The 20,113-nt window shown below is 44.9% G+C and overlaps 1 protein-coding gene across 6 annotated transcripts in view; it reads right to left on the bottom strand.

Moving 5' to 3' along the window:
• Positions 1-2,468: 2,468 nt before the first annotated feature.
• SPTBN1 (spectrin beta, non-erythrocytic 1) overlaps positions 2,469-20,113 on the bottom strand; it is a 116,780-nt gene continuing 99,135 nt past the window's right edge. For 3 of the 6 annotated variants that reach the window (XM_017745264.1, XM_008642040.2, XM_017745265.1), the window contains 12 exons: positions 18,884-19,088; positions 18,399-18,773; positions 16,442-16,686; positions 15,972-16,110; positions 14,986-15,070; positions 14,231-14,427; positions 13,049-13,155; positions 12,435-12,498; positions 7,262-7,500; positions 5,856-6,029; positions 4,171-4,213; positions 2,558-3,894 (listed from right to left, as the gene is read on the bottom strand). In XM_017745264.1, coding sequence (XP_017600753.1) covers positions 3,679-3,894; positions 4,171-4,213; positions 5,856-6,029; positions 7,262-7,500; positions 12,435-12,498; positions 13,049-13,155; positions 14,231-14,427; positions 14,986-15,070; positions 15,972-16,110; positions 16,442-16,686; positions 18,399-18,773; positions 18,884-19,088 — 2,089 coding nt within the window. In that variant the 3' untranslated portion in view covers positions 2,558-3,678. Of the gene's footprint in view, positions 3,895-4,170; positions 4,214-5,855; positions 6,030-7,261; positions 7,501-7,756; positions 12,499-13,048; positions 13,156-14,230; positions 14,428-14,985; positions 15,071-15,971; positions 16,111-16,441; positions 16,687-18,398; positions 18,774-18,883; positions 19,089-20,113 lie in introns of those variants that run through there. The other 3 variants (XM_008642039.2, XM_017745266.1, XM_008642041.2) reach the window with 2 other exon arrangements.

Raw genomic sequence — 20,113 nt, forward strand, 5'->3', positions numbered from 1 at the left:
AGCTGAGGCGCCCGCCACCCTGCACCCCCTTCCGCAGCACCTGCTCCAGGCTCCCCGGACACACCGCGGGGACCTGCTCAGGGGTGGCCTCCACTGCGCAGTCCACGGACACGGCTGAGGTGTCCACTTTTTCCAGTAATTTTATTCTTAATATTGATCAGGGATTTAGCAGAGCCTGATATTCTGGTTGTGTTTTTTAAATGAAAAGGACTAATGTTTGTTCCGACTCACTGTGATTCAAGTTTCTGTATTTCTTCAGCCACTACATTAGCAAAGGTAGCAAAAAAAAAAACAAACAAAAAAAACCAAAAAAAAAAAAAAAAAAAAAACAAAAACCCAGCCACCAAAAGTAGCAAAACTATCATACCTGCAAGTTATTTATTGCAAAGTTGGATTCTTGAAGACCCTACCCATTTAAAGTCTGTGAACTCAAGCATAAGAAAGGAGACCATGGTGAAGGGAAAAAGCATCTAAACCAATATTTCACCAGGACACAGATTTTACCAGGACAGAGATTAAGAATTCCTTTCTTTACCATTACCATTAATCTTCCTCATACAGAGTACAGCCCTAGCACAGAGCATGTTCCCTGTGCAGAACAGATGGATTAACAGATTATTTGCATTAATCTAAAAGAAAACCCTTCCACCAACACATACTAAATTCTGATGGCCAAGGAGTTCTGGGTTTTTTTCCCCACATTGTACTCAATTTGCCAGGATATGGGAAGGACCCTCTGACACCTTCCCTTAGCTTAGAATGCAATGTGAGGGTCCCTCCAAGATGGAAAAAGGAAGACTGGCCTGACTACAGGACAACTCCTCTTCTTACCAATGACAAGCAACACAGCTGGGAAGTGGTTTGCCTTAATTAATTTTCTTTGAAAATCTTAAGGTTCAGGTTCTGTATGACTTTTGTATCTCCAGCAGAAATATCCCAACTTAGGTACAAAACAGCTGAAGTAACGTGTTACACTGTGCTAGAAATCCTTACCCTTCAGTGAGGCTCCAGGAGGAACAGAACATTCCATCTGTCAGCAGTCCAGCCAAGGCCACTGGTGCAATTCAGAAAGTGTCATGGCCACTTCTGAGCGGGTGACACTGGTGGCAGTGACAGCCTGCTCCTGTTTCAGCCCCATTTCCATCACCCACCTTCGCAGTTTCCTCTTCCCCTGGTGTTTTCCAGCAGCAGTCCCTCCCTTCACGTGACCCAAGAGATTCCCACACTCCTCTCCCTCCTGCCCTGGCACACAGATGTGTGCACTGACCTGGCTTCTCTGACCTGGCTCTGTCCGGGGAGGCTGCTCCTGACCTCTCTCTGCAGGGAACTGCTCCCTGAGGCTCCAAGGCTTACTGGGATTCACTTCTGCTCCTCAGCAACTTCTAATCAGTCCCTAAACAGAAGGGATATTTATTCGAGTCATTCTTGGGAACAACTTCCAGTAGGGAGTGAGACAAACAAGAAAACAACTCTAAAGGCAATGTTCAACTGAATCACTACAGAACCACACACTACAGGCAGTCAAGATCCATCTACCTGACTGCTCATGGCACCAGTTCATTTGAAGTGACACATATGTAAGGCATCAACATCTCTGTGCACATTAATCAACTCACCAAATTGTTTCACAGCCTCTAAGAAGGTTAAACCTCAGCATTTTCTACTGTATTAAATTTTACATTTAGGATACTTGCAGTGATAGCCCACATTTTACTAATAATGAGACTGAACAATATAACATTACAGAGTAAAAACTTGTGTGCATGAATACTCCATTGTTTAATAACCAAAAACTTTGGAAAACAAGAAAAACCCAGAGAACACTGTACACTCCATGAAAATAATTTAAGACACCGTATAGGTCACAGGTTCAGGAAACTGTCAGTTGGAAACACATGATTTTGCAGTTTATCTGCTTTCCGTCAAAATTAATATTTGAGCATATTTTAATAATCACAATACATTAAAAACCCAGATTCCTTACATTTCATTGATTTTAAAACATATTGGAACTTCTTAGAGCTATTCCTATTAGAAGGTTCCCTAGGTGGCATCCAAGGCAAGGAAAGGATGCAAGCACTTGAGCAAAAAGTGGGTAAAAAGTTGGAGACTGGTGCTTACTCAAAATTATGTCCTTTTGCTGCCAGCTGGAACATGGAGCTTTACCTCCATCGGGTAAATGTTCAGGGAACTCCATCACCCCAGCCTCTGATGTGCTTACTCCCATCTACTCTGCTGGTTTCACTTCCCACAAAAAGTATCTACATCAGAATATTTTGCAAACTATTCATTAATTCCTTTTCTCTTTATTTTTGGCACTTAATTTGGGAGGCAGGGTAAAAGGGAAGGCAGGTGGGAAGTGAAGGGAAAGAAAAGTGGGAAGAGAGAAAACAACTATTGCAGAATGAACTTTCACACAAAAGAATGGAATTACATTTGAAGACATCAGTTTCAGTGCACAGGAGAGATGACATTTTAAAATAACTTTATTTTTGATCCTCTTTCAAAATTATGATTTAACATCGTCAGAAATGAAATAAGAAACTTACCCAGCATATTTAGTTTTAAAAGCATTTAATGACATCGCATATATTTAACAGATAGGGTAAAAGTCTAGAGGTACAGTTCGATACAACTGAAAGCCAGTTCCAGTACTACTCTTGACTACAGGCCCAGTCATTGAAAGTTCATTCCTATTAAATGTAATTTTTGATTGTGCAGTAAGATGAAAATTTTTCATTACAATAGTTACAGTGACAGAAATGCACACTATGTATCAAAGAGCAAGGTAATGTAGCAAAATTATAACACACAGTGCTGCAGCTGACAAGCAAGTAACCATTTGAGTAACATTACTTTTCCAGTAAATGCTTCAGTTCCACTTTTACACTTATCGATGATTTTAAAGGGTTTATTATACATCTAGTCTTATTATACTTTGTACTAGAATTATCTGAAACATACAATATAATGTATTTTGGAGAAAAAAAAAAAAAAGAAATTTGAAATTACAGCTTATTTAAAACTGTACCAGCCTGTTAATCCATCTTGAACACCAACATTCTTATCTGTCGTACTCGATGCGGGGACGCTTCAGGTGGTGTTAATACCAACGTTGGGCTGTGAGTCAACGCATACCTGCACTCTGTTACAGCAAAGAGAACACACTACCACTTTAATTCCTGTTAGAATTGCAAGGGGAGGCTCTACTAGTCAGGACTCAGCATAACAACCTTAACTGGAAGTGAACACCTTTGAGAATTTGTACATTGGTTTCTCATGTGCACAGTAGATTCGAAAGCACCGCTGCCTTGCATACCAATAGCATTAGGAGTGGGTTATTTTCCAAGACAGCCTCACAAAATTGAGGAACAGTTTAAATATTAAGATCTAATCTACATTAACTTCATTTAAAAAAAAACAAAAACAAAAACAAAAAAAACCCCCAAAACCTGGTCCTCCCTCTCCTACAGAAGCTGCCCAATGCACCTCATACATTTGTAACTTTAGGTTCTTTTTTTTTTTTGTTGGCTTTTTTTATTTTAAAACGCTCTATAAATAAAAAAATGTCAATCACATTGAGGAACATGAGGCACAGAGAGTAACGTATTGGTTCTGAGCTCGCATGCTGGAATTCCACTGGAACGGTCAGAGAAGTGCAGTGTGTGGAGATGGAATTCACTTCTTTTTACCAAAAAGGCTGAATCTTTTCTCTTTGTCTTTCTCTTTGTCTTTCTCCCGCTTGCCAGGGCTGGACTCGCTGGTTATTGTGACGCTGGCAGGCAGGGTCTGGGCACGGCTGGAGGCTGGAGTGCTCTGGGTGGTCGGGGACACTTCGATTTTGTCCGAAGAGATCGCTGATGTGATGGCCTGAATCCACGTGTTCATCTCCTCCTTCAAGAAGCCCCAAAGGCACAAAACTGTTACAACCAGCACGCCCCTCTGCCTCCCGCCACAGTGCGGAGGGGGAACAGACACAGGTGGGAAATGCAAGGAAAAACAGCCCCAACCATCCCCTCTGGCTATGCACCTCCAGAGACACCTCCTGAGCAGCCCTGGGCCTACACATCACCCACACACAGAGTGCACACCAGCCCTCAACAGCTGCTTCTCCCCGTGGTACAACAGCACAGACAGCACAGTAATAAACTGTAAGAAAACCACACTTACATCGTCTTTGGCTTGGAAGAGGTATTCGTTGCCATCGGTCAATCTGGAAAGAAAACACCATCACAAATTTAGTTCAGTTGTGGTCACACTGCTTCAAGTCCTGCTTGTTTGGCATCAGCACATGAGCAGCCAGAGGCACACAGGACTGCACAGGACAGTGCCCACGTGCCAAATGCCCCCAACAACCCCCGTTGCAGCCACACACATGGTAGCTCTGGGCTCTGGACATTCTCAGGGTGGTGCTCATGTTCTCGTGTGGCTGCTGGCTCAGTATTTGCTCTTTCAGGTGCATCTTTTCTCCTTTGCAAAACACATTATCAAAGTTGACTCAACACTTTAAAAAGAAAAAAGTCACAGGCAGCACCCAGAGTTTTCATGGCTCCTGTGAAAACCCAGCAAAGTTCTGCAGCTGCTTTGCTCTTGTAGCTATGGTGGTGCTGGCTTGAGGTCCTGCAGAGTATTAGTGATGAGCAGCTACCTCTCCTCACAGTGAAGGCCAAAGCTTCCCTTCTGCTTGATTCTTGTGCTGATTTTACCCAGGTGGTTTAACTAGGAGACATTTAACGATGTATGTGATGATACATATAAATTAAAAACCAACTGAATAACACCACAACAAGCAGGAGGCAGGGGCAGCAGGAGCTCTGCTGCAGGCTTCCCCATCTTTCCCAACAAAAAGTAAGCATTTTAACAACTCTTTATGAAATGAAATGAAGGTTTAAACAGTAAAATAACAGTGCCTGAGTAAAGGAAATATCTACATGCAAGTAACCGAAGGGCCTGATGCAGGTGATGGAGCACTGGGAAAAAAGGGCAGTTGGTTTTTTTGCCTAACTTTGCATTTGGAACAGCACATCCTTCCATTAGCAATTCAGAGAAGTTTAAAATAGTCTAAAGGATGAATCACATAGCTGCAGGCCTGTCTTCAAGAAAGGTACATTTCCCTAAATATTTGCTATATATTTTCTATAAAGCAAATTTTCCCTGTGTAGGGATTCTATGATCTTTAGAGGATTCCTGTACCAATATAAAATTATGCCACCACCACCCCTGCTCTGCCAAAAAAACCCCAAAACACCTGTCTTGGAATACATGACCCAATCAGTTCTTAAAGTGAGTCTTCTTTGACAGGATTACCTCGCAGCTGTGTAATGATAAATATTTCTTAACTGTTTGCACTAGAAGATTTTTCAGTAAAACAAAGAGTTTCCCAAGGAAAAGCCTTTTTTTTAACCTTTGAACAACAGGTCCTTCACATATTTAGAGTGAAATGGTCTGTAACTGTATGTTCTAGACCTGAATATGTGAGAGATGTCTTCAGTAGTCTCCTAAGTTCATAGTGAAAAAATTAAACATGAGGCTTGATTTGGAAAAGAGCAGAGCCACGACCACTGTTGTCGATCAGTTCCAGAGGGAGTGGTTGAAAAGCCCAGCACTGTGAAATACAGGCCTCTAACTCCAGGCACACACATCTGGTCTTGTCCCAGGTGAAAGTGCTCTGATTACTGTGACACTGTTCTGTGCTTGCTCACTCTGATGAACAGACCACGACTCAGTGTTAGAAGAGCTTGCTCAGAAAAGCAGGGATGCTGCAGTTAACATTCGTGGTCAGTTCCTGGGCTGGGTTTCCCAGTGAACACACCCACCACGGCTTTCCCAAGGGCAGAACACTGCCCCAGGTTTACCTGAGCTTGAACACATGCTTCTTCTTTTTGTAATCGACCGCTACTTCGCAGACTGCGTCCTTTAAGCTGACGGGGATCTCGTTGTGGTAGGGGATGCCAGAAGCAGCAGCTTTTGAGTCCTTGTAGAAGCCCATCTCTTGGTTGTTTATGACACAGTACACGTTATGCCATGACCTTTGAGACATGGGAAACAACAAGAACATTTATAAATCCAATGCTCTCCCCTGCAGAACTGGAGAAACCAACATAATTATTTCTGTAAGTTAATGGAGATTGGTTCAGTGTGAGGATGTGAATACAGCCTACGCTTCCCATAAAGTGCAGACAGGGAATTATTTCATGGAAGCACAGCTTGAAGACAAAAGCCAAAGGGAACAGAGATTCCCAGAGCTCCCTGTGATAGCACATCAGCCTGTCCTCACAGTGGGAGGACTGTTTGGCAGACTGGGCACTTTGCATTCTTGAGACAGAAAATGATTGACCTTTTAATGGCAGTGCTCTGTTGTAGAAGGAATTCTCACTGTGCTGCAAACCGATGAATGGAACGGACTGTGTGTGAAATCCTTGACTGACACAAATACTCTTAGTGGCATCAACCGCCTCATTCTCTAATTGAGCTGGAATTACTGGAAATAAGAGTACCCAGACACTAGTACTCGTGGCTGTCACTGCCTCAAAGGCGTTGTCTGGTGTGAATAACTCCAGTGGAACAAAAATCCTGGTACTGCTGTACTCACTTGTGATCTCAGCTCTGCCAAGTGCTTTGGCTCCTACCAAATCCCACAGATGTTGCTGCAGCTCAGCACTTACTGTGAACATTCCCCTTGTCAGCCAAGTCATAAATCTGGTTTCAAGAGTTCTCTCAGGTCACGAAGGACTCCAGTCTGCTTTTTCAGTGTGGACAAATCTCAGTCCTGCCTGTTTGAAACCTGCAGGACATTCCTTGGGAATGGAATTGACTATGGCACACCGATCGTCCTCTGTTCATGCTGAACAGATTACGGAGTAGGTGGAAAGTGGTAATGTGCAAACAGAAAATGTCAGAAGAATATGAACATTTCTAATCTCACACCTACGTGGTTTTCTTTTCTTGTAGTAATGTATGACTTGAGAGATCTGGAATCAAATCCCACTACTGCCACAAATCCATCGTGTGGAGTGGGAAAGTCGTGGTATCTCTCTGCTTCGGTTTTCCACCTGACAAATGTGCCTAACGCTGCCTTTTGTACCAAATATCTTTAAACTGCAGTTCCCCACATGCAATGCTCAGCACTGCAGCCTCTGCCCCTACAGCAACAGGAGCCTGGGAGGTCTCTGGCAGCTGGGAGAAGGCTGGAGATGGTTGTGTGCCATCCTGGGCAGAGCCCCGGGGTGCCCTGCCCTGTGTTATGCATCAAGCACTTTACCTGCTGGAGGCTTTCTTGCTGTGTGTCTCCCACTCGTGCTTGCGGTGTAAGAAGCCCTCCATCTGGGCTGAGGGGATCTCCTGGGTTTTGGCTGGGAGGGTAGCAGCAGTCTGGGCCTGAACGCCGCTCTTGGCTTTGCGGTCTGATGTCGGGGAAGGAACGGGACTGGACTCTTTGGAACTCGTCCTCTGTTCTGCAGCTCCATTGACCATTTCATTGGTTTCTGCGGTTTCTGCCACCTGGGAACAGTGGAGAACACGTTCAGCCAGAAGCCCCCAGCACTGAGGCATCCTGAGTTAATCTGTCTCCCTGCACAACGTGGCTGTGTATAAACTTTGCCTGAACAATGACACAGGCCAGTAAGTTCTTTCTCGCACTCCATGGAGACACAGGAGGCCAAGGAAATTAGAAGGTAGGAATGGATTAGTACCCATTTTATAGGTGGAGAGACGGGAAAATAAGAGCAGCTGAACATCAGTGTGAATTTTACTGTGCTTTGCTCTGCTGGTCAATTCTTTTAGGTATTGTTATTCCTAGAATGAGAGCATTCAATTCTGTTGCTAAGTACTCAAATATTTGGAACAGTAACAATCACACTTTCTGCAAACCTAGAGGAACAGTAGAAGTTATACACATCAGCCACCTTAAATACATTTATGGCATTACTGGGGCATTAAAGGTCCATAAAAGGTACTAACTATGAGTCAGCAGAGAAAGATGTCACAATCTCCCAGGAGCATTTACAAAAATGTGGGCAATTGATTTGTTTCTGTAAAAGCTCCTTTCCCGCTTTCCCCGTTCCCCTAGTGACACAACAAAATCAAAACATGCAGAAATTAGAAAGATTACACCATGCATTTCATCTCCACCATCCCAGTTAGGATATTGGATTGTAAAGACAAGGGGAATGAGGTCATGTGTCAATTGATCGAGGTCTGGTTCAGACTGGCGTTATTAGGTGGATTGGATTTTGGTTAAAGGAACTGAAAACCACCACAGTCACACAGCATCACACAGCTATTTACCCCCAAACAAAGACAGAACCAAGGCCTTGCCCATCACTTGCTTTGTTGGTCGCGTTGCCTGGCGCACTGGGATCGATAGCCTAGAGAGCAGCCGTGTTTCCAGCAGCTCTCACTGGTCAAGCTGGCGACGTCTTCAGGAGCCATTCATCCAAAAATCATTTAAATTGGAATCCTAATGGCTATAAGCTTTTGAAATGCAGCTTGGTCCCAGTTTTTTTTTCTTGTACCATTACTTTGACGTGTAGAGCCATTGGTAGCAGCTCAGGAGTTACACAACCAGTGTGTAGTATTATTATTAGCAAGTTACTAAAGCTCAGTGCTGCTAATGCTCTAGTAGATTACAAACATTCTGGACTGGTTTTATGCAGACAAGCAGGTTTTTGTGAATGGCACAATAATTAGACATTCCCACTTCTGCACATGGCCTGGACAAATCAAAAGCAGCCGAATTATTATGCAACAAACTCAATTTTGCCACCTTTTGCTAGAAATTCTTATACCTGCCCAATATCCATTATTGTGCCTCACACCTTGTACCTCACCATTGGCCTAGGAAGATCTGAGTGTTAGCTTGCTCTGAACATGGGAAGGATTGGTTAACTGCCTTTAGCAACCTAAACCTCCAGAGTACAGACACTACACCCTCAAACAGGGAGAGAATCACAGTTCACATTGCACTTCAGTCAGATCTGGTTTACCCTGTCCCTACAAACACATAGCCTTACGCTGCTCCTTCACAATTAGGATCAATCTAAGCCATCAACCCTCACTACTTGTATCCAAATCTCAAAGTAGAACAAAAATATTGCATTAAAGAGGGGGAGAGGGTAAATAGATGAGGCTGAAGATTATGCAAACACTGCCAAAACACAGGTAGTGGAATGAACAACCCCTGAGTCACCATTCATCACCCATGTCAACCACCCATGGCCAACAGATCCCTTCAAGAACAAGGAGAGCCCTTTGCACACCTTTCTGTCCTGTGACAGCTCCTGAACCTGGAACTCTGCTTTGCCGCTGGCTGGAGCCCTGTCTGAGGGACCTGAAACCTCTGAGCAGCACTGAGGAATCACACAGCCCACAGGAACTTGTCTCCACAACTTAAATAAATTCCCCACATGCACCTGGCCCCTGCCCTGACACAGAAAGCAGCACATTTGCTGGAATGCTACCAACCAGAGGTGAAAATAGGGCTGATTTGGGGGTACCTAGAGCCCCTAATCTGAGGTAAACCAGACCAGTTTCAAACTAGCAGCCACTGCACAGCTACTCAATGTGTTTTATGGGAAATAATATAGAATTCAGTGCTGCAATCTGCAACCCTATGGCTTTGAACAGTAACTGCTAACTTCAATCACACCACCAGACCTGCACCATCTACATCAAATTCTACTGGTTGTAAAAGGCCTATGAAAAGCTTTTCTGATGCTCTTTCAGGTTTTATTTCCTTTCACGTGTTATCTACAATTAACAGAAAACAAGCAAAATAAATCATGAACAGCTCTGCAAAGGACGTGTCATGAAAACGGAGAAAAAACAGGAGCTGAACACACTTCAACGGAAACATGCATGGGGCATGCGGCGACAACGCCACGGAGGACAAACAGCAACAGCAAACTCCTGTTACAACACGAGGTCTCGTGTACATGATACGGTTCTCTCAGTGGTGCCTGAAGGGTTAGTTGGAAGTGCTTTAGTGGCAACAGGCTACTCTGGAAATCTTTAAAGCAGGACTGAGACATGCAACAAGACAGGTGGTGACAATGACAGAGGCGCCCCTTTGGATTTCACAGTGCTTGAAGCAGCATCTGCTCAGTTCATCGACTCAAGGCTCTGCCCCACAGCTGAAGAACCAGATGATTTGCCTGGTTCAGATGCCAACCTCTAGGCTGTTCTAGCAAAAGGACCTTCCTAACACCTTTAGCCAGATGCACAGGCTGCAATAAATAGGTGAAATCCTACTCTTCTAGTGCCTGTAATGATGACCTTAATCAATGACTTACTTTTTCTTCATCATCATAAAAGTGGAATTTTTATGTAAGTGTACTAATACAAATAACAAAAGTATCTCTGTAAATTCCTCTATAAACTACTTTTTCACCAGAATACATGTGAAGGCTCTGCAGATGGTAGAGTCTGAAGCTACAGCTATCCTGACCTGAGAACTGGCACACTTTCGAGGCACATGGCAGCCACCAGAGCATCCCCATAAATTCATATGGAATTTTAAAAAGCATTAAGAAGCTATATGTTGTTATCCTGACAAAAGAAAAAAAAAACAAAAAAACATGCATCATGAAGTGGAAAGACAAAAGTACAGTTACTGAAGCACATCCTTTCAATCACCGCTCTCAGTTCACAAGCTCAGCCCACACAGAACAATTCAGCTGCACTGCTCAGCCAGTTGTCAGAAGCCAAAATTCTGACCAACAGCAGCACACCTTGTGCCTCACAGCAGAACTGACACAGCTCTGTACACCCGAGATATTGCAACACAGGACTCAACAAACTGAGCTTGAAAGTTCTCATGGAAGACTAAAGTGCAGATAGCAAAGATGAACATGGAAATGCATTATGTAGCATGGCAATAAAATAAAATTTCAAAAGAAGCAAACGTGATGTATAAGGCTGTGCTAACCAACAAGGCGATGATCTGGGACGTGCTTGAAGATCACCTCACATTCCCTGCCTCAACTGTACGGAATTTATAAACACTAGAATGTACAACAGCTCGCTCCAAATGCTAAAGAAGAACCAAAAGGTTTTATTTCCAGAAAGAGAAAGGTAGAACTGCCATGTACTGTGGCACATTGGCAGAGTCTGTGTGCAGATTCAGACCTAACTGGGATGGGCTTCTTAAAGCCAAACTTGTGCTGAAAGACATCTCCTGCTAGAGCCCTCGGCTAGGACCCATGTTTGATCTGCAGCACTGTAAGAGCCCTGATATCCATGGGTCCCAGCCTGCCAGGAGCCTTTCCTGCACTGAATGTGACCCCAGAGAGCCAGGTTCCGTAACTAAGAGAAGTGTCCTTTCGCTCAAAGCATTAACTGCAACAAGGAGGCTCTGCAGGAAGGGGATGGGGACGGGAGCCAGATTAAGCTCCTGTGTTGCATTAACTCCAGAGACATTTACTGGCACTGTCATGGCTGCACGTGAGGATTCTTGGCATGCACCCTGACTCCACTGGGACACTGCCTATCAAGAAGGAGCAAGTAAGGCATGGAGCATTCAGCCTACACCTATGTAAAATAAAGAGCTGGGATCTTAGACAATGTATTTTATTTAGTTTTTAAAGGAAAGTATCACAACCTTTCCCCAAGAGGCTACACCCTACTCCTGTCTCTCTGGTGCCCAGAAATCAAATTGCTGTAGTGCCAACTGGACAGGACTGAGGCCAAGGGGGCCCCAACACAGCAAGATCACAGCTCTGCATGAGGTCTAAACCCCCAGATAAATCTAGATACTGGTTTTGAATGGTTTATTTCATGTTTATTTGTCTTTGCAGTCAATGAGTCCATTCTGCATGGAATGTTATACAAACTAACCTTAAGGCTTTTATTTGTCCAGTCACACTCCCCCCTCCCAGCCCTTCCTGCCCAGCTCACTCATGTGGATTATCTTTGGCCTGGTACATAACTCTTGCTAATGCAGCTGATTTAATAAAGTTGCCGTGCTGAGACCTGTTAGTATAACTCGATGCGTCATACCTGTCAGGTCCTAGTGCTCTTCTTCATTAGGATGTAATCTCATTACATCTCAATTACTCATATAAAGGACGCTTTCGCTGGAAAATCTTAATACTATTAGCAACATGAAAAACTCACAGTAAATAACATGAAATAAATGTGTCACCTTAAAGCAACTGAGTGTCAGTGGGGAGATTCAAATAAACAAAGATTAAAGTGAAGCAAATATATGTCCAAGGGGCTGCTAATTAAATAAAAGTCAACTGATGGGAAGGAAGAGAAAAGCAGCAGGGAAATCTGAAGCCAGAAGATTAAACCAGTACCAGTAAACCATACTGAAAAAAGGTTTCTTTTGCTGCAAGTGATTCTGTGGGTCACAGTCCAGACCACGAGCGGTCATTGGCTGTCCGTCTGCTAATAAAGTTTTTGTAGTTTTGGTAGGTTTGGGAGCGGTAACTAACCCGTGGAGATTCCTGGTCTGAGGGCAAACCGTTTTGGGAAACCTGTTCTCCTTTTGTCCCATCCCTGTTGGAGAGAGGAAAAAGAAAAGAAACTGTGTAAGGTTCTTGGAAGTCACCCATCTTGTTCAACAAAATGAGATTTTCTTACTGAATATTAATTTAAGAAATTTAAGCATGTTCCTAAAATCCTCAGGCCCAACTGAATAAACCCAGTGTGAAGTGAGATTTAACCAGGCTTTACTGACGGTTACCCTACAAATAAACATCCTCCTATCACATAAGCAATTTCATAAATGTCAGTGTTCCATGGACACAGCTTAAAATCTGTAACTGATGCTCATTAAAGACAAAAGCAAAGATTGTTCAGGAACTGCAATTCATGGCCCAGGGGATGTAAAACCAGCATTCCTATTTTTGGGCCAGGGCTGCCTCAGCAGTGACAACTGGAAAATGGGAACTTAACAGGGAATTCAGGGGTTTGGGAGGGGTCCTGTCCCTATAAACCACCAAGTCTTCTAACAAGGGTCCTGTTACAAACCCATACAACCTCCTCTCCTTTTACAGACCATTGTCAGCCCAAGGGTTCCTCGAGGGAAGTGCAGAGCCCGGCTCACCATTGCTGCTGGGAGTCTCCATCCTCTTCAGCCTTGGTCTCCGGAGTGGGCGGCTGCCTCTTCCGCTCCTCCTCTTCTTGCTGCCGACGGACTTCCAGCAGTTCCAGCTGGGAGAGGAAACATTTTTTATTTAAAAACACTGCTCATTTTTCACAGGGTGTTCTAGAAACTAACAATAACTCTGTATGTTTTTCTGAATCATTACTGAAATTAAAGTGAACGGGGATAAAATTGGAAGGCATCAGTCTTTAAAAGCATCATTCATGCCAAATTTGTGGCACTGAATTTGTCAGGGAGGGCATCAGCATCAGACCCTCTGACAGCAGCCCACCACCGGCCATGTCTATTTTCCAATTCATTCTATGAGAACAAAACCCAGACAAACAAGGAAACAGACCAAGTTATTAAAATATCCAAAAGCAACGTCTTCTTGTGTGCTTGCCAAACACAGAATAAAAATGTTCCATGTCTGAATCCCTGAAATTACCCATCTCCATAAAACCAGCCTGATTTGTGAAGAAGCTGAGAAACTCCAGTTCCTTTTGTCTGCAGCTGTGACGCTCAGTTTGTGTGAAAACCCAGGCCACTTCAACTGTAGTGGCTAAAGCCAAATTGTTCTCCAAAGATGGTAAAATGCTCTCCAAGCATTAATGACTGACATCGCAGCTGTGTTTAAAATGGGGCTTGGGGTTCTTTTTGCTTACTGTGTCTTCCTAGGGGACAATACAGCCTTGCAGTGGACCAGTCACAAGACAACAAACATCATTATCACTGCCCCCTTCCCACCACTGTCATCTTTAACCAAAAAGAATTTAAAGTGTTTGGATCTGGGTCTCTTCACTCAGATTCACCCTTCCCTTTTAGGACGCAACCAGTACAGCAGAAGGCTGGAGCAAACTGCTCAGCTCTAAAATTTCCTTCTGGGTCATCGTTCCCAGGCCCAAGACAGCTCCTGTTGATCTTGAGGTCAATTATCATTTAAGCTTTTTCCTTGCAGGTTGTTGAGTTCAAATTAACCGGACAGGGTTTTTTAGTATGGCTGGAAACATGAAGCCTCAGGCTCTGGGTAGTTGGCTGAGGTCGACCAACAACAAACCAACAAATGGAGATCAGGCTCGTGATGCTGGCAGCTATTCCAAGCCATCAGCCAAGAGGAATGGCCAGGGAGGTTCCGCCACTCACCGTGGTCAGTCTTTCCAGCGCTGCAAACCTCTCGTCCCAGGTAGCTGCGGATTTCTCAAACGCTTCGTGCCGCTTGATTAATTTTTCCACCTCATCGACGCTCTGCCCTATTTCACGGCTGGACAGGTAGGGCTCCTGGCCCAGCAGCCAGGCCTCAGCCACGCTTGCATCTCTGGAGAACTGGTGCACCTCCAAAACTGAGCAAAGAGAGCACAGGAGTCAGTGCCATTAATGTCACAAAGAAGAGCATCATGGAGTCATCAGGCAGCTTTGGCATTTACTTAAACACAGCCCAGGGAACAAAGTACATGCACTTGGCTAAGTGTTCCCCTTAGCTAAGTTCAGTGAAACTGATCATTGAAAAGACAGAAACTTCTCCTGTTGGCTTTGTTTTAAGGAAAAATGCAGGATTCATTTTGCAAGTTTAATGTGTTATTTTTATTCTAATCTGCTGTAACCTACTAACTTCAGCAAAGAAGTTGGAATGTGACACCTGCAAAATACAGCAGAGCTACTGCACCGAGCTCCAAATTTGATCGTCTAGAGCAAGACCTTTGGTGCAGGTTTCTTAGTTTCAAATTCTCCATTATTTAACAACGAACAGGTGTGAACCTTGCAGCTATTCCAGCATAAACACACTTCCAAGCACTGTAACAGAAAAGTGAGGAGCTGCAGGGTTTTTTCAATGCCCAGAAAGGCACAAAGAAGAGAGTTAGATATGGCCCAGCCCAAAAGAAATCCAAGGGTGTCCTTACTCAGTCTCAGCCACTCCCATCTGTCTTCCCATTTGTCAATCATTTCTTTTCTCTTTTCGGTCAGCTGCAGGAGCTTTTCCTTGATCTGGATGGAGAGCAGAGAGCAGGGCTGTTACACAAGCACCAGGCAGCAGCTCCCCCCCCACCCTGCACTGACAGACACTGCACGAGTTCCTCAGGAAGTGACTTCACCGTGCAAACAACAGCTGCTTTTCTCTTCCAAGTATAAATAAATGTGACATTTTCATTAAAATATCACATTTGCATAAGTATTCAGTGTCTGTGAAAAGCTACAGCACCCAGAGTATTTGATAAAAGGATGTAATGGGCAAACAAATGTAAATAGTACAATCAGGCACTGAATCTTCTGCCCTTTTACAGCAAATAATGCAAAATGTGCTGCTCAGGATTGTTGCAGAAGCTCTCCCCTTCCTGAGAGGGAAGTGCCTCTCAATGTTTGGTTATCCTCCCTTCCCCAAAGGGAGGCAGGAGAACCAAGGGCTAAGCCTCTATCCTCTGGCCTACACATATTGAATAATAAATCAAGGCTTTAAGCAGTTGGATATGCTTCTCTTAATATTCCTTGAATTTACTCCCTACACAACAAACATTTTCTTGCTCATTCCCCCAGAAGGCCTCTCCACAGCATTCCATTTTCTCTGTAGGAAGTTCAGGCTGTCTCACAGCTGCCTTTGCCCTTGCTCAAGGAAGACACCTTTCCATCCCAGAGCCATTCCCTACAGAATGGAGTGCAGCAGCTTCTTTGTACTTTTTGAGATGAAAAGGACACTTTAAATCTCGATGCCACCTCTGCTACCCACCATGAATTCCCAGAGTGAAGTTATACCCTGATTTCCCAGCAGCACATAAGTGCACCAGTCCCTGAGGTGACACTTGTCTTTGTTCCTCTGTGGGTGACACAGGGCAGGTATCTCCCATGGAAAGAAGCCCCAGGAGCCCATGGCTGTATGCAGGGAGCACGGTACCTCCTCAGATGCGTAGTGTTTCCTGGCCAGCAGAGACTTGCCAAGCTCAATGCACGTAGTGAAGCTGTCATTTCGGGCATCAATTTCCGCTTTGATCCCCTGGTGATTGTTCATGAGGAGTTCCACGGATGAAACGTCCCTAAAATGACCAGAAACACAGATTTCAAGTTTAACAGCTGTTACATTTTCAAACTGACCCACAACTCAATGAGGAAAAATTGAATCCTAGATTGTCTTTGTAGTTCAGGAAGTCTTTCCTTAAGAACAGCACCACTCTGGCCTGAATCAGAGATCAAATAACCCCAGTGTGAGACCGAATCTCTTCGGCTACTATTTTCCAAGGCTATTATTCCAGCAGCCACCCACAAGCTGCTGCAGCAGCAGGCTCTGAAAGCCACTCTCAGTGATACTGAGCCCTACAGATGTTCCTCAGCCTTATCTTCTGATGGAGAAGAGATGCCTCACATTACCTTGGCTTTTCCTGGGCTTCTATCTGCCGGATAACGTCTTCCATCCAGAGCATGAGATCCCGAACCATGCTGAAGAAGCGGAATTTGTCTCCTGTGTCCACCAGCCTCACCCTGCGGCCCTCACAGGCATCCAGCAGTGCCTTCCATGCCTCCAGGACCTCGTTTTCCCTCTTCTGGATGTCATCGGCCTTGTCCCCAGCGTAGGCAGCCTGGAGGCGCGCTGCATCCTCCTGCAGCTGTCGCACCTGTGGTGGTTTGGGAGACACAAAGCCATCAGTGGGTTTGTGACTCCTGAGTCACAGATACAGGGACACTTATCTGCTAATTCATCACCTGAGGGGCTTTCTAAAGTCACTGCAAATGCATTTGGTCTGTTGACAGTAGAAAGGTCTGTGCTGTTATTAAGCCAGCATTATCCCTCAGAGAACACTGTAGGGTCAAGGGACCCCGAAAATAGCAAAGATTTGCCACTGCCTGAACTCGCTGCAAGACATGGTGCCAAAACAAGCTGACTGTTACATGTCAGGGCAAATGGGGACCATTTTCATCATCAAACTCCCTTCCTCTCACACAGGTGACAATGGCACTTGGGAACTCTGTATCCAAACCACTACTCCAGCTGACAGAGGTCATTTTTCAAAAACGTAGATAATGACTTCACAGAGAAGAAAATTTGGAAATGTTAAGAACCTTCTACTATTAGAAATCTTTTCCTTTCAAACACTGTCTTGGGATGGCAAATGCTAATTCCTGACTGTTTTCCATATTTTTCAAGCCAGGAAACATTCCAATAGCTCTTGTCTAATTATGTTTTTAGCATCAAATCAAACAGCCTTCTAGCTACAGGCACAGAGACCATGCCTCTCTCATAATGATCTATCTCAGTGCTCTGGCTGCTTCACCCAGAAATTATCCTAAGTGCTTTCCCCACAGCTCTGTACTGTGATTACATATTCCTTCATTTAGGTCTTGATTATAATTACCTTTTTGAGAGACTGGGATTGATGTTTTGTGAATGTCTCCCATTTTCTGTATAAAATCTACAGCTTCTGAAAGTAAAACACCTGGAAAAGCAAATGCTTGCTCTATCTCCTTTGTTTTAGTGTAAATTGCTACATAACTGAGAATTGGCTGGCAGCTGGGCCATAAAAGCTCTTTCCTGACCTACTGAGATAAATACAGCCAGTTGTAAATTCCTCCATTCCTTAAGCAACTTGCTCCCTTCCCAAATTCTCCTTGTGGCAGCTGAATGTTGTATTTTGATTTAGAATCCCCCCTGTGCTGTATGAGCAGCTGCCACCTTCTACTTGACACACCTTGGCTTCAAAAGATTCAGAATTAGATCAAGTTTGGATGCTTTTAAAAATCTTAGCCTGAACTGTGGATTTTAAATCTCTTTTGCTCTTAGGAAGCACCAAGAAAGGCCATATTCAATTCAGAATGCCCAGGTTCATAACCAAGTCAGAAAGCCTCTGTGTGGGTCTTTGCCTCTCAGAAAGGAAAAATAAACAGTACCTGGCACAAAGGGTTTGACCAGGGCTTTTTGTTGTTTTTAAAACCCAAAAAAACCCAAACTGACCAACGAAAATAAAACCAAACCTCAAAAAGCCAACCAGGCTTATACATTCCTTCATATTTTGTACTTTAAATCAATACAGAAGCTCTCTGCCTTTCTCATTTCTTCTTCAGCAAAGGACAGGAAATGGAATAACATCCAACAATTGCCAACATGTTCAGAAGCCCGTGTACTTACAGATTGCTACTTTAGATAATCAACTGAATGCAATGGTAGAGCAGCAGACAGACAGATAAGAAAAGGATGCAGGTGAGGTTATTCCCACAGCACAACACGTGGGAAGCAGCTGGCAGCACTCTGTCTCCCAGCCACGGAGCAGCCAAGGGCAGCAGCAAACTCTGCAGCTCAGGCTCCCACACCCACAGTTCACCTGCCACACACCTGGGTGCCCAGGGCCTGGATATCGTGCTCAAATGTCGTGTGCATTCTCTGTAGTGTTTCCACTGTGTTTTGGTCTCTACCAAGCTCCTCGGGCAGTTTCTTATGTTTGTCTTGGATACGTCCTAAGACCTCCTTGGCATCGTGGTAAAATTTGTGCAGTTCATAAGAGGCTGCAAGGATCTGTGTTCTCGTGTCAATGAGCTCCAGGAGATCTGCCCAGGCCTCATTGAGTCCGTCCTTCCACTCGGCGATCGTGGCAGCGTCCGAATGGCCGGAGTTGATGAGTTCATCCGCCATGTGGTTGACAGTATCCACCCGCTCCTGCCCGATGTTCCCGGTGTCCCGGGCGAATTCCCGGAACCGCTCCTGCAGCATCTGGAGGGCACAGAAAGAGCCTCATGCAGCGCTGTGACTACAGAGAGACCTGAGCGAGCCCAGCCACCCTCTGTGAGCAGCACCCAGAGAGGGCTTCCCCAAGGACTCACTGTGACGTGTTCGTAGTCCTGGCCCAGCTCGTGGGACCCTGCCACCACCTCCCTCTCGGCGATCCACTGCTCCAGGTCGTCCACCTCGCGGTTGAGCTGGAACAGCCGGTGCCTCTCGTCCAGCTTGCCCCTCCTCTCCTCAGCGAGGTCCTTCAGGCCCGCATAGAGCTTGTCCACCTTGGACTGGCGCATGCTGATGCGCTCGCTGGAAAACCAAACAGCACTGAGTCTGCACTGCCTTTGCAAGCAAAACCAAATGGGGAAAACTGCAAGGAATAAAAGTCATTCGGGGCATTTAATCCACAGAACGCACGTCTGCTGCAGGCAGGAATTCAACTTGGACACGCTGGGCAGATCCTCTGCTGGCAGAGGTGACAGCAATAGCTGGGAAACTTGTCTGTCCTGTACTGTAACCCCCTGGCTTTAGAGAGGGGAGCTGGAATCCAGCTCTCCATTTGTCTGGCCACAGATCACACCAGAGTCTTCTCCCAAAGCTACAGGCAGGATCTGAGCTGCTGAGCCAGGGAGCAGTTCCTTTTCAGTCAAACTCTGCTTCAGAGTTCAGCAGCACTCATGGGTTTCTTACCCCCTAAAGCTCAGCATTTGCACTAGGGATGAATATTTCTACTTGCTGTATCTTTTGCCTCTATTTTGTCTGAGCCATACAGTGCTGTTAAAGTGCCTTCCCTCTGCCTTGTAAAGCTGATGATGTTATTCCGGTACTCAGACAGCTCAGCCAGGAAATCTGCTCTCATCAGAAGCAATCATGACCACAAGAGAGTGCTTTAGAGTTAAATAACAACCTTCCACCGGAGGCAGAGTGTGTCTGTCCTAGGCCAGTGCCACCTTCCAGCCTGTGCAGGCTGAGCAGTTAAATACATCAGCCTCAGAGTGGAATCAGCCTTCCAGCTGAAGCCAGTGGAGAATTGTGTCTGCTGAGCTGCAGCTCTTACAGCAAAATGTTTCTTAAGCTTCCTAAATTGTCCCCCAGGGAAAGCCATTTATGAAAGATGAGCTAAATTTGCCAAAAGTAAGATGTTAATGTGCCCATGTTTAAAGCATCTGATTCCAGGTTCTGCTTCTGCTGGAACCTCAAAGAGAAGAGGCAGATCTTGGGGAGCACTGCAGAAGGATTAACAACTGTGACCTTCTGTGCTGGACGTAAAAGTTGGTTGGAGGAGCAGATCTGGACCGTGTCCCTGTGGACTGCCCCACCTCTGTGAGGTTCAG

The sequence above is a fragment of the Corvus brachyrhynchos genome, unplaced genomic scaffold (assembly GCF_000691975.1).
Source record: "Corvus brachyrhynchos isolate BGI_N302 unplaced genomic scaffold, ASM69197v1 scaffold69, whole genome shotgun sequence".
Taxonomy (NCBI): Eukaryota; Metazoa; Chordata; class Aves; order Passeriformes; family Corvidae; genus Corvus; species Corvus brachyrhynchos.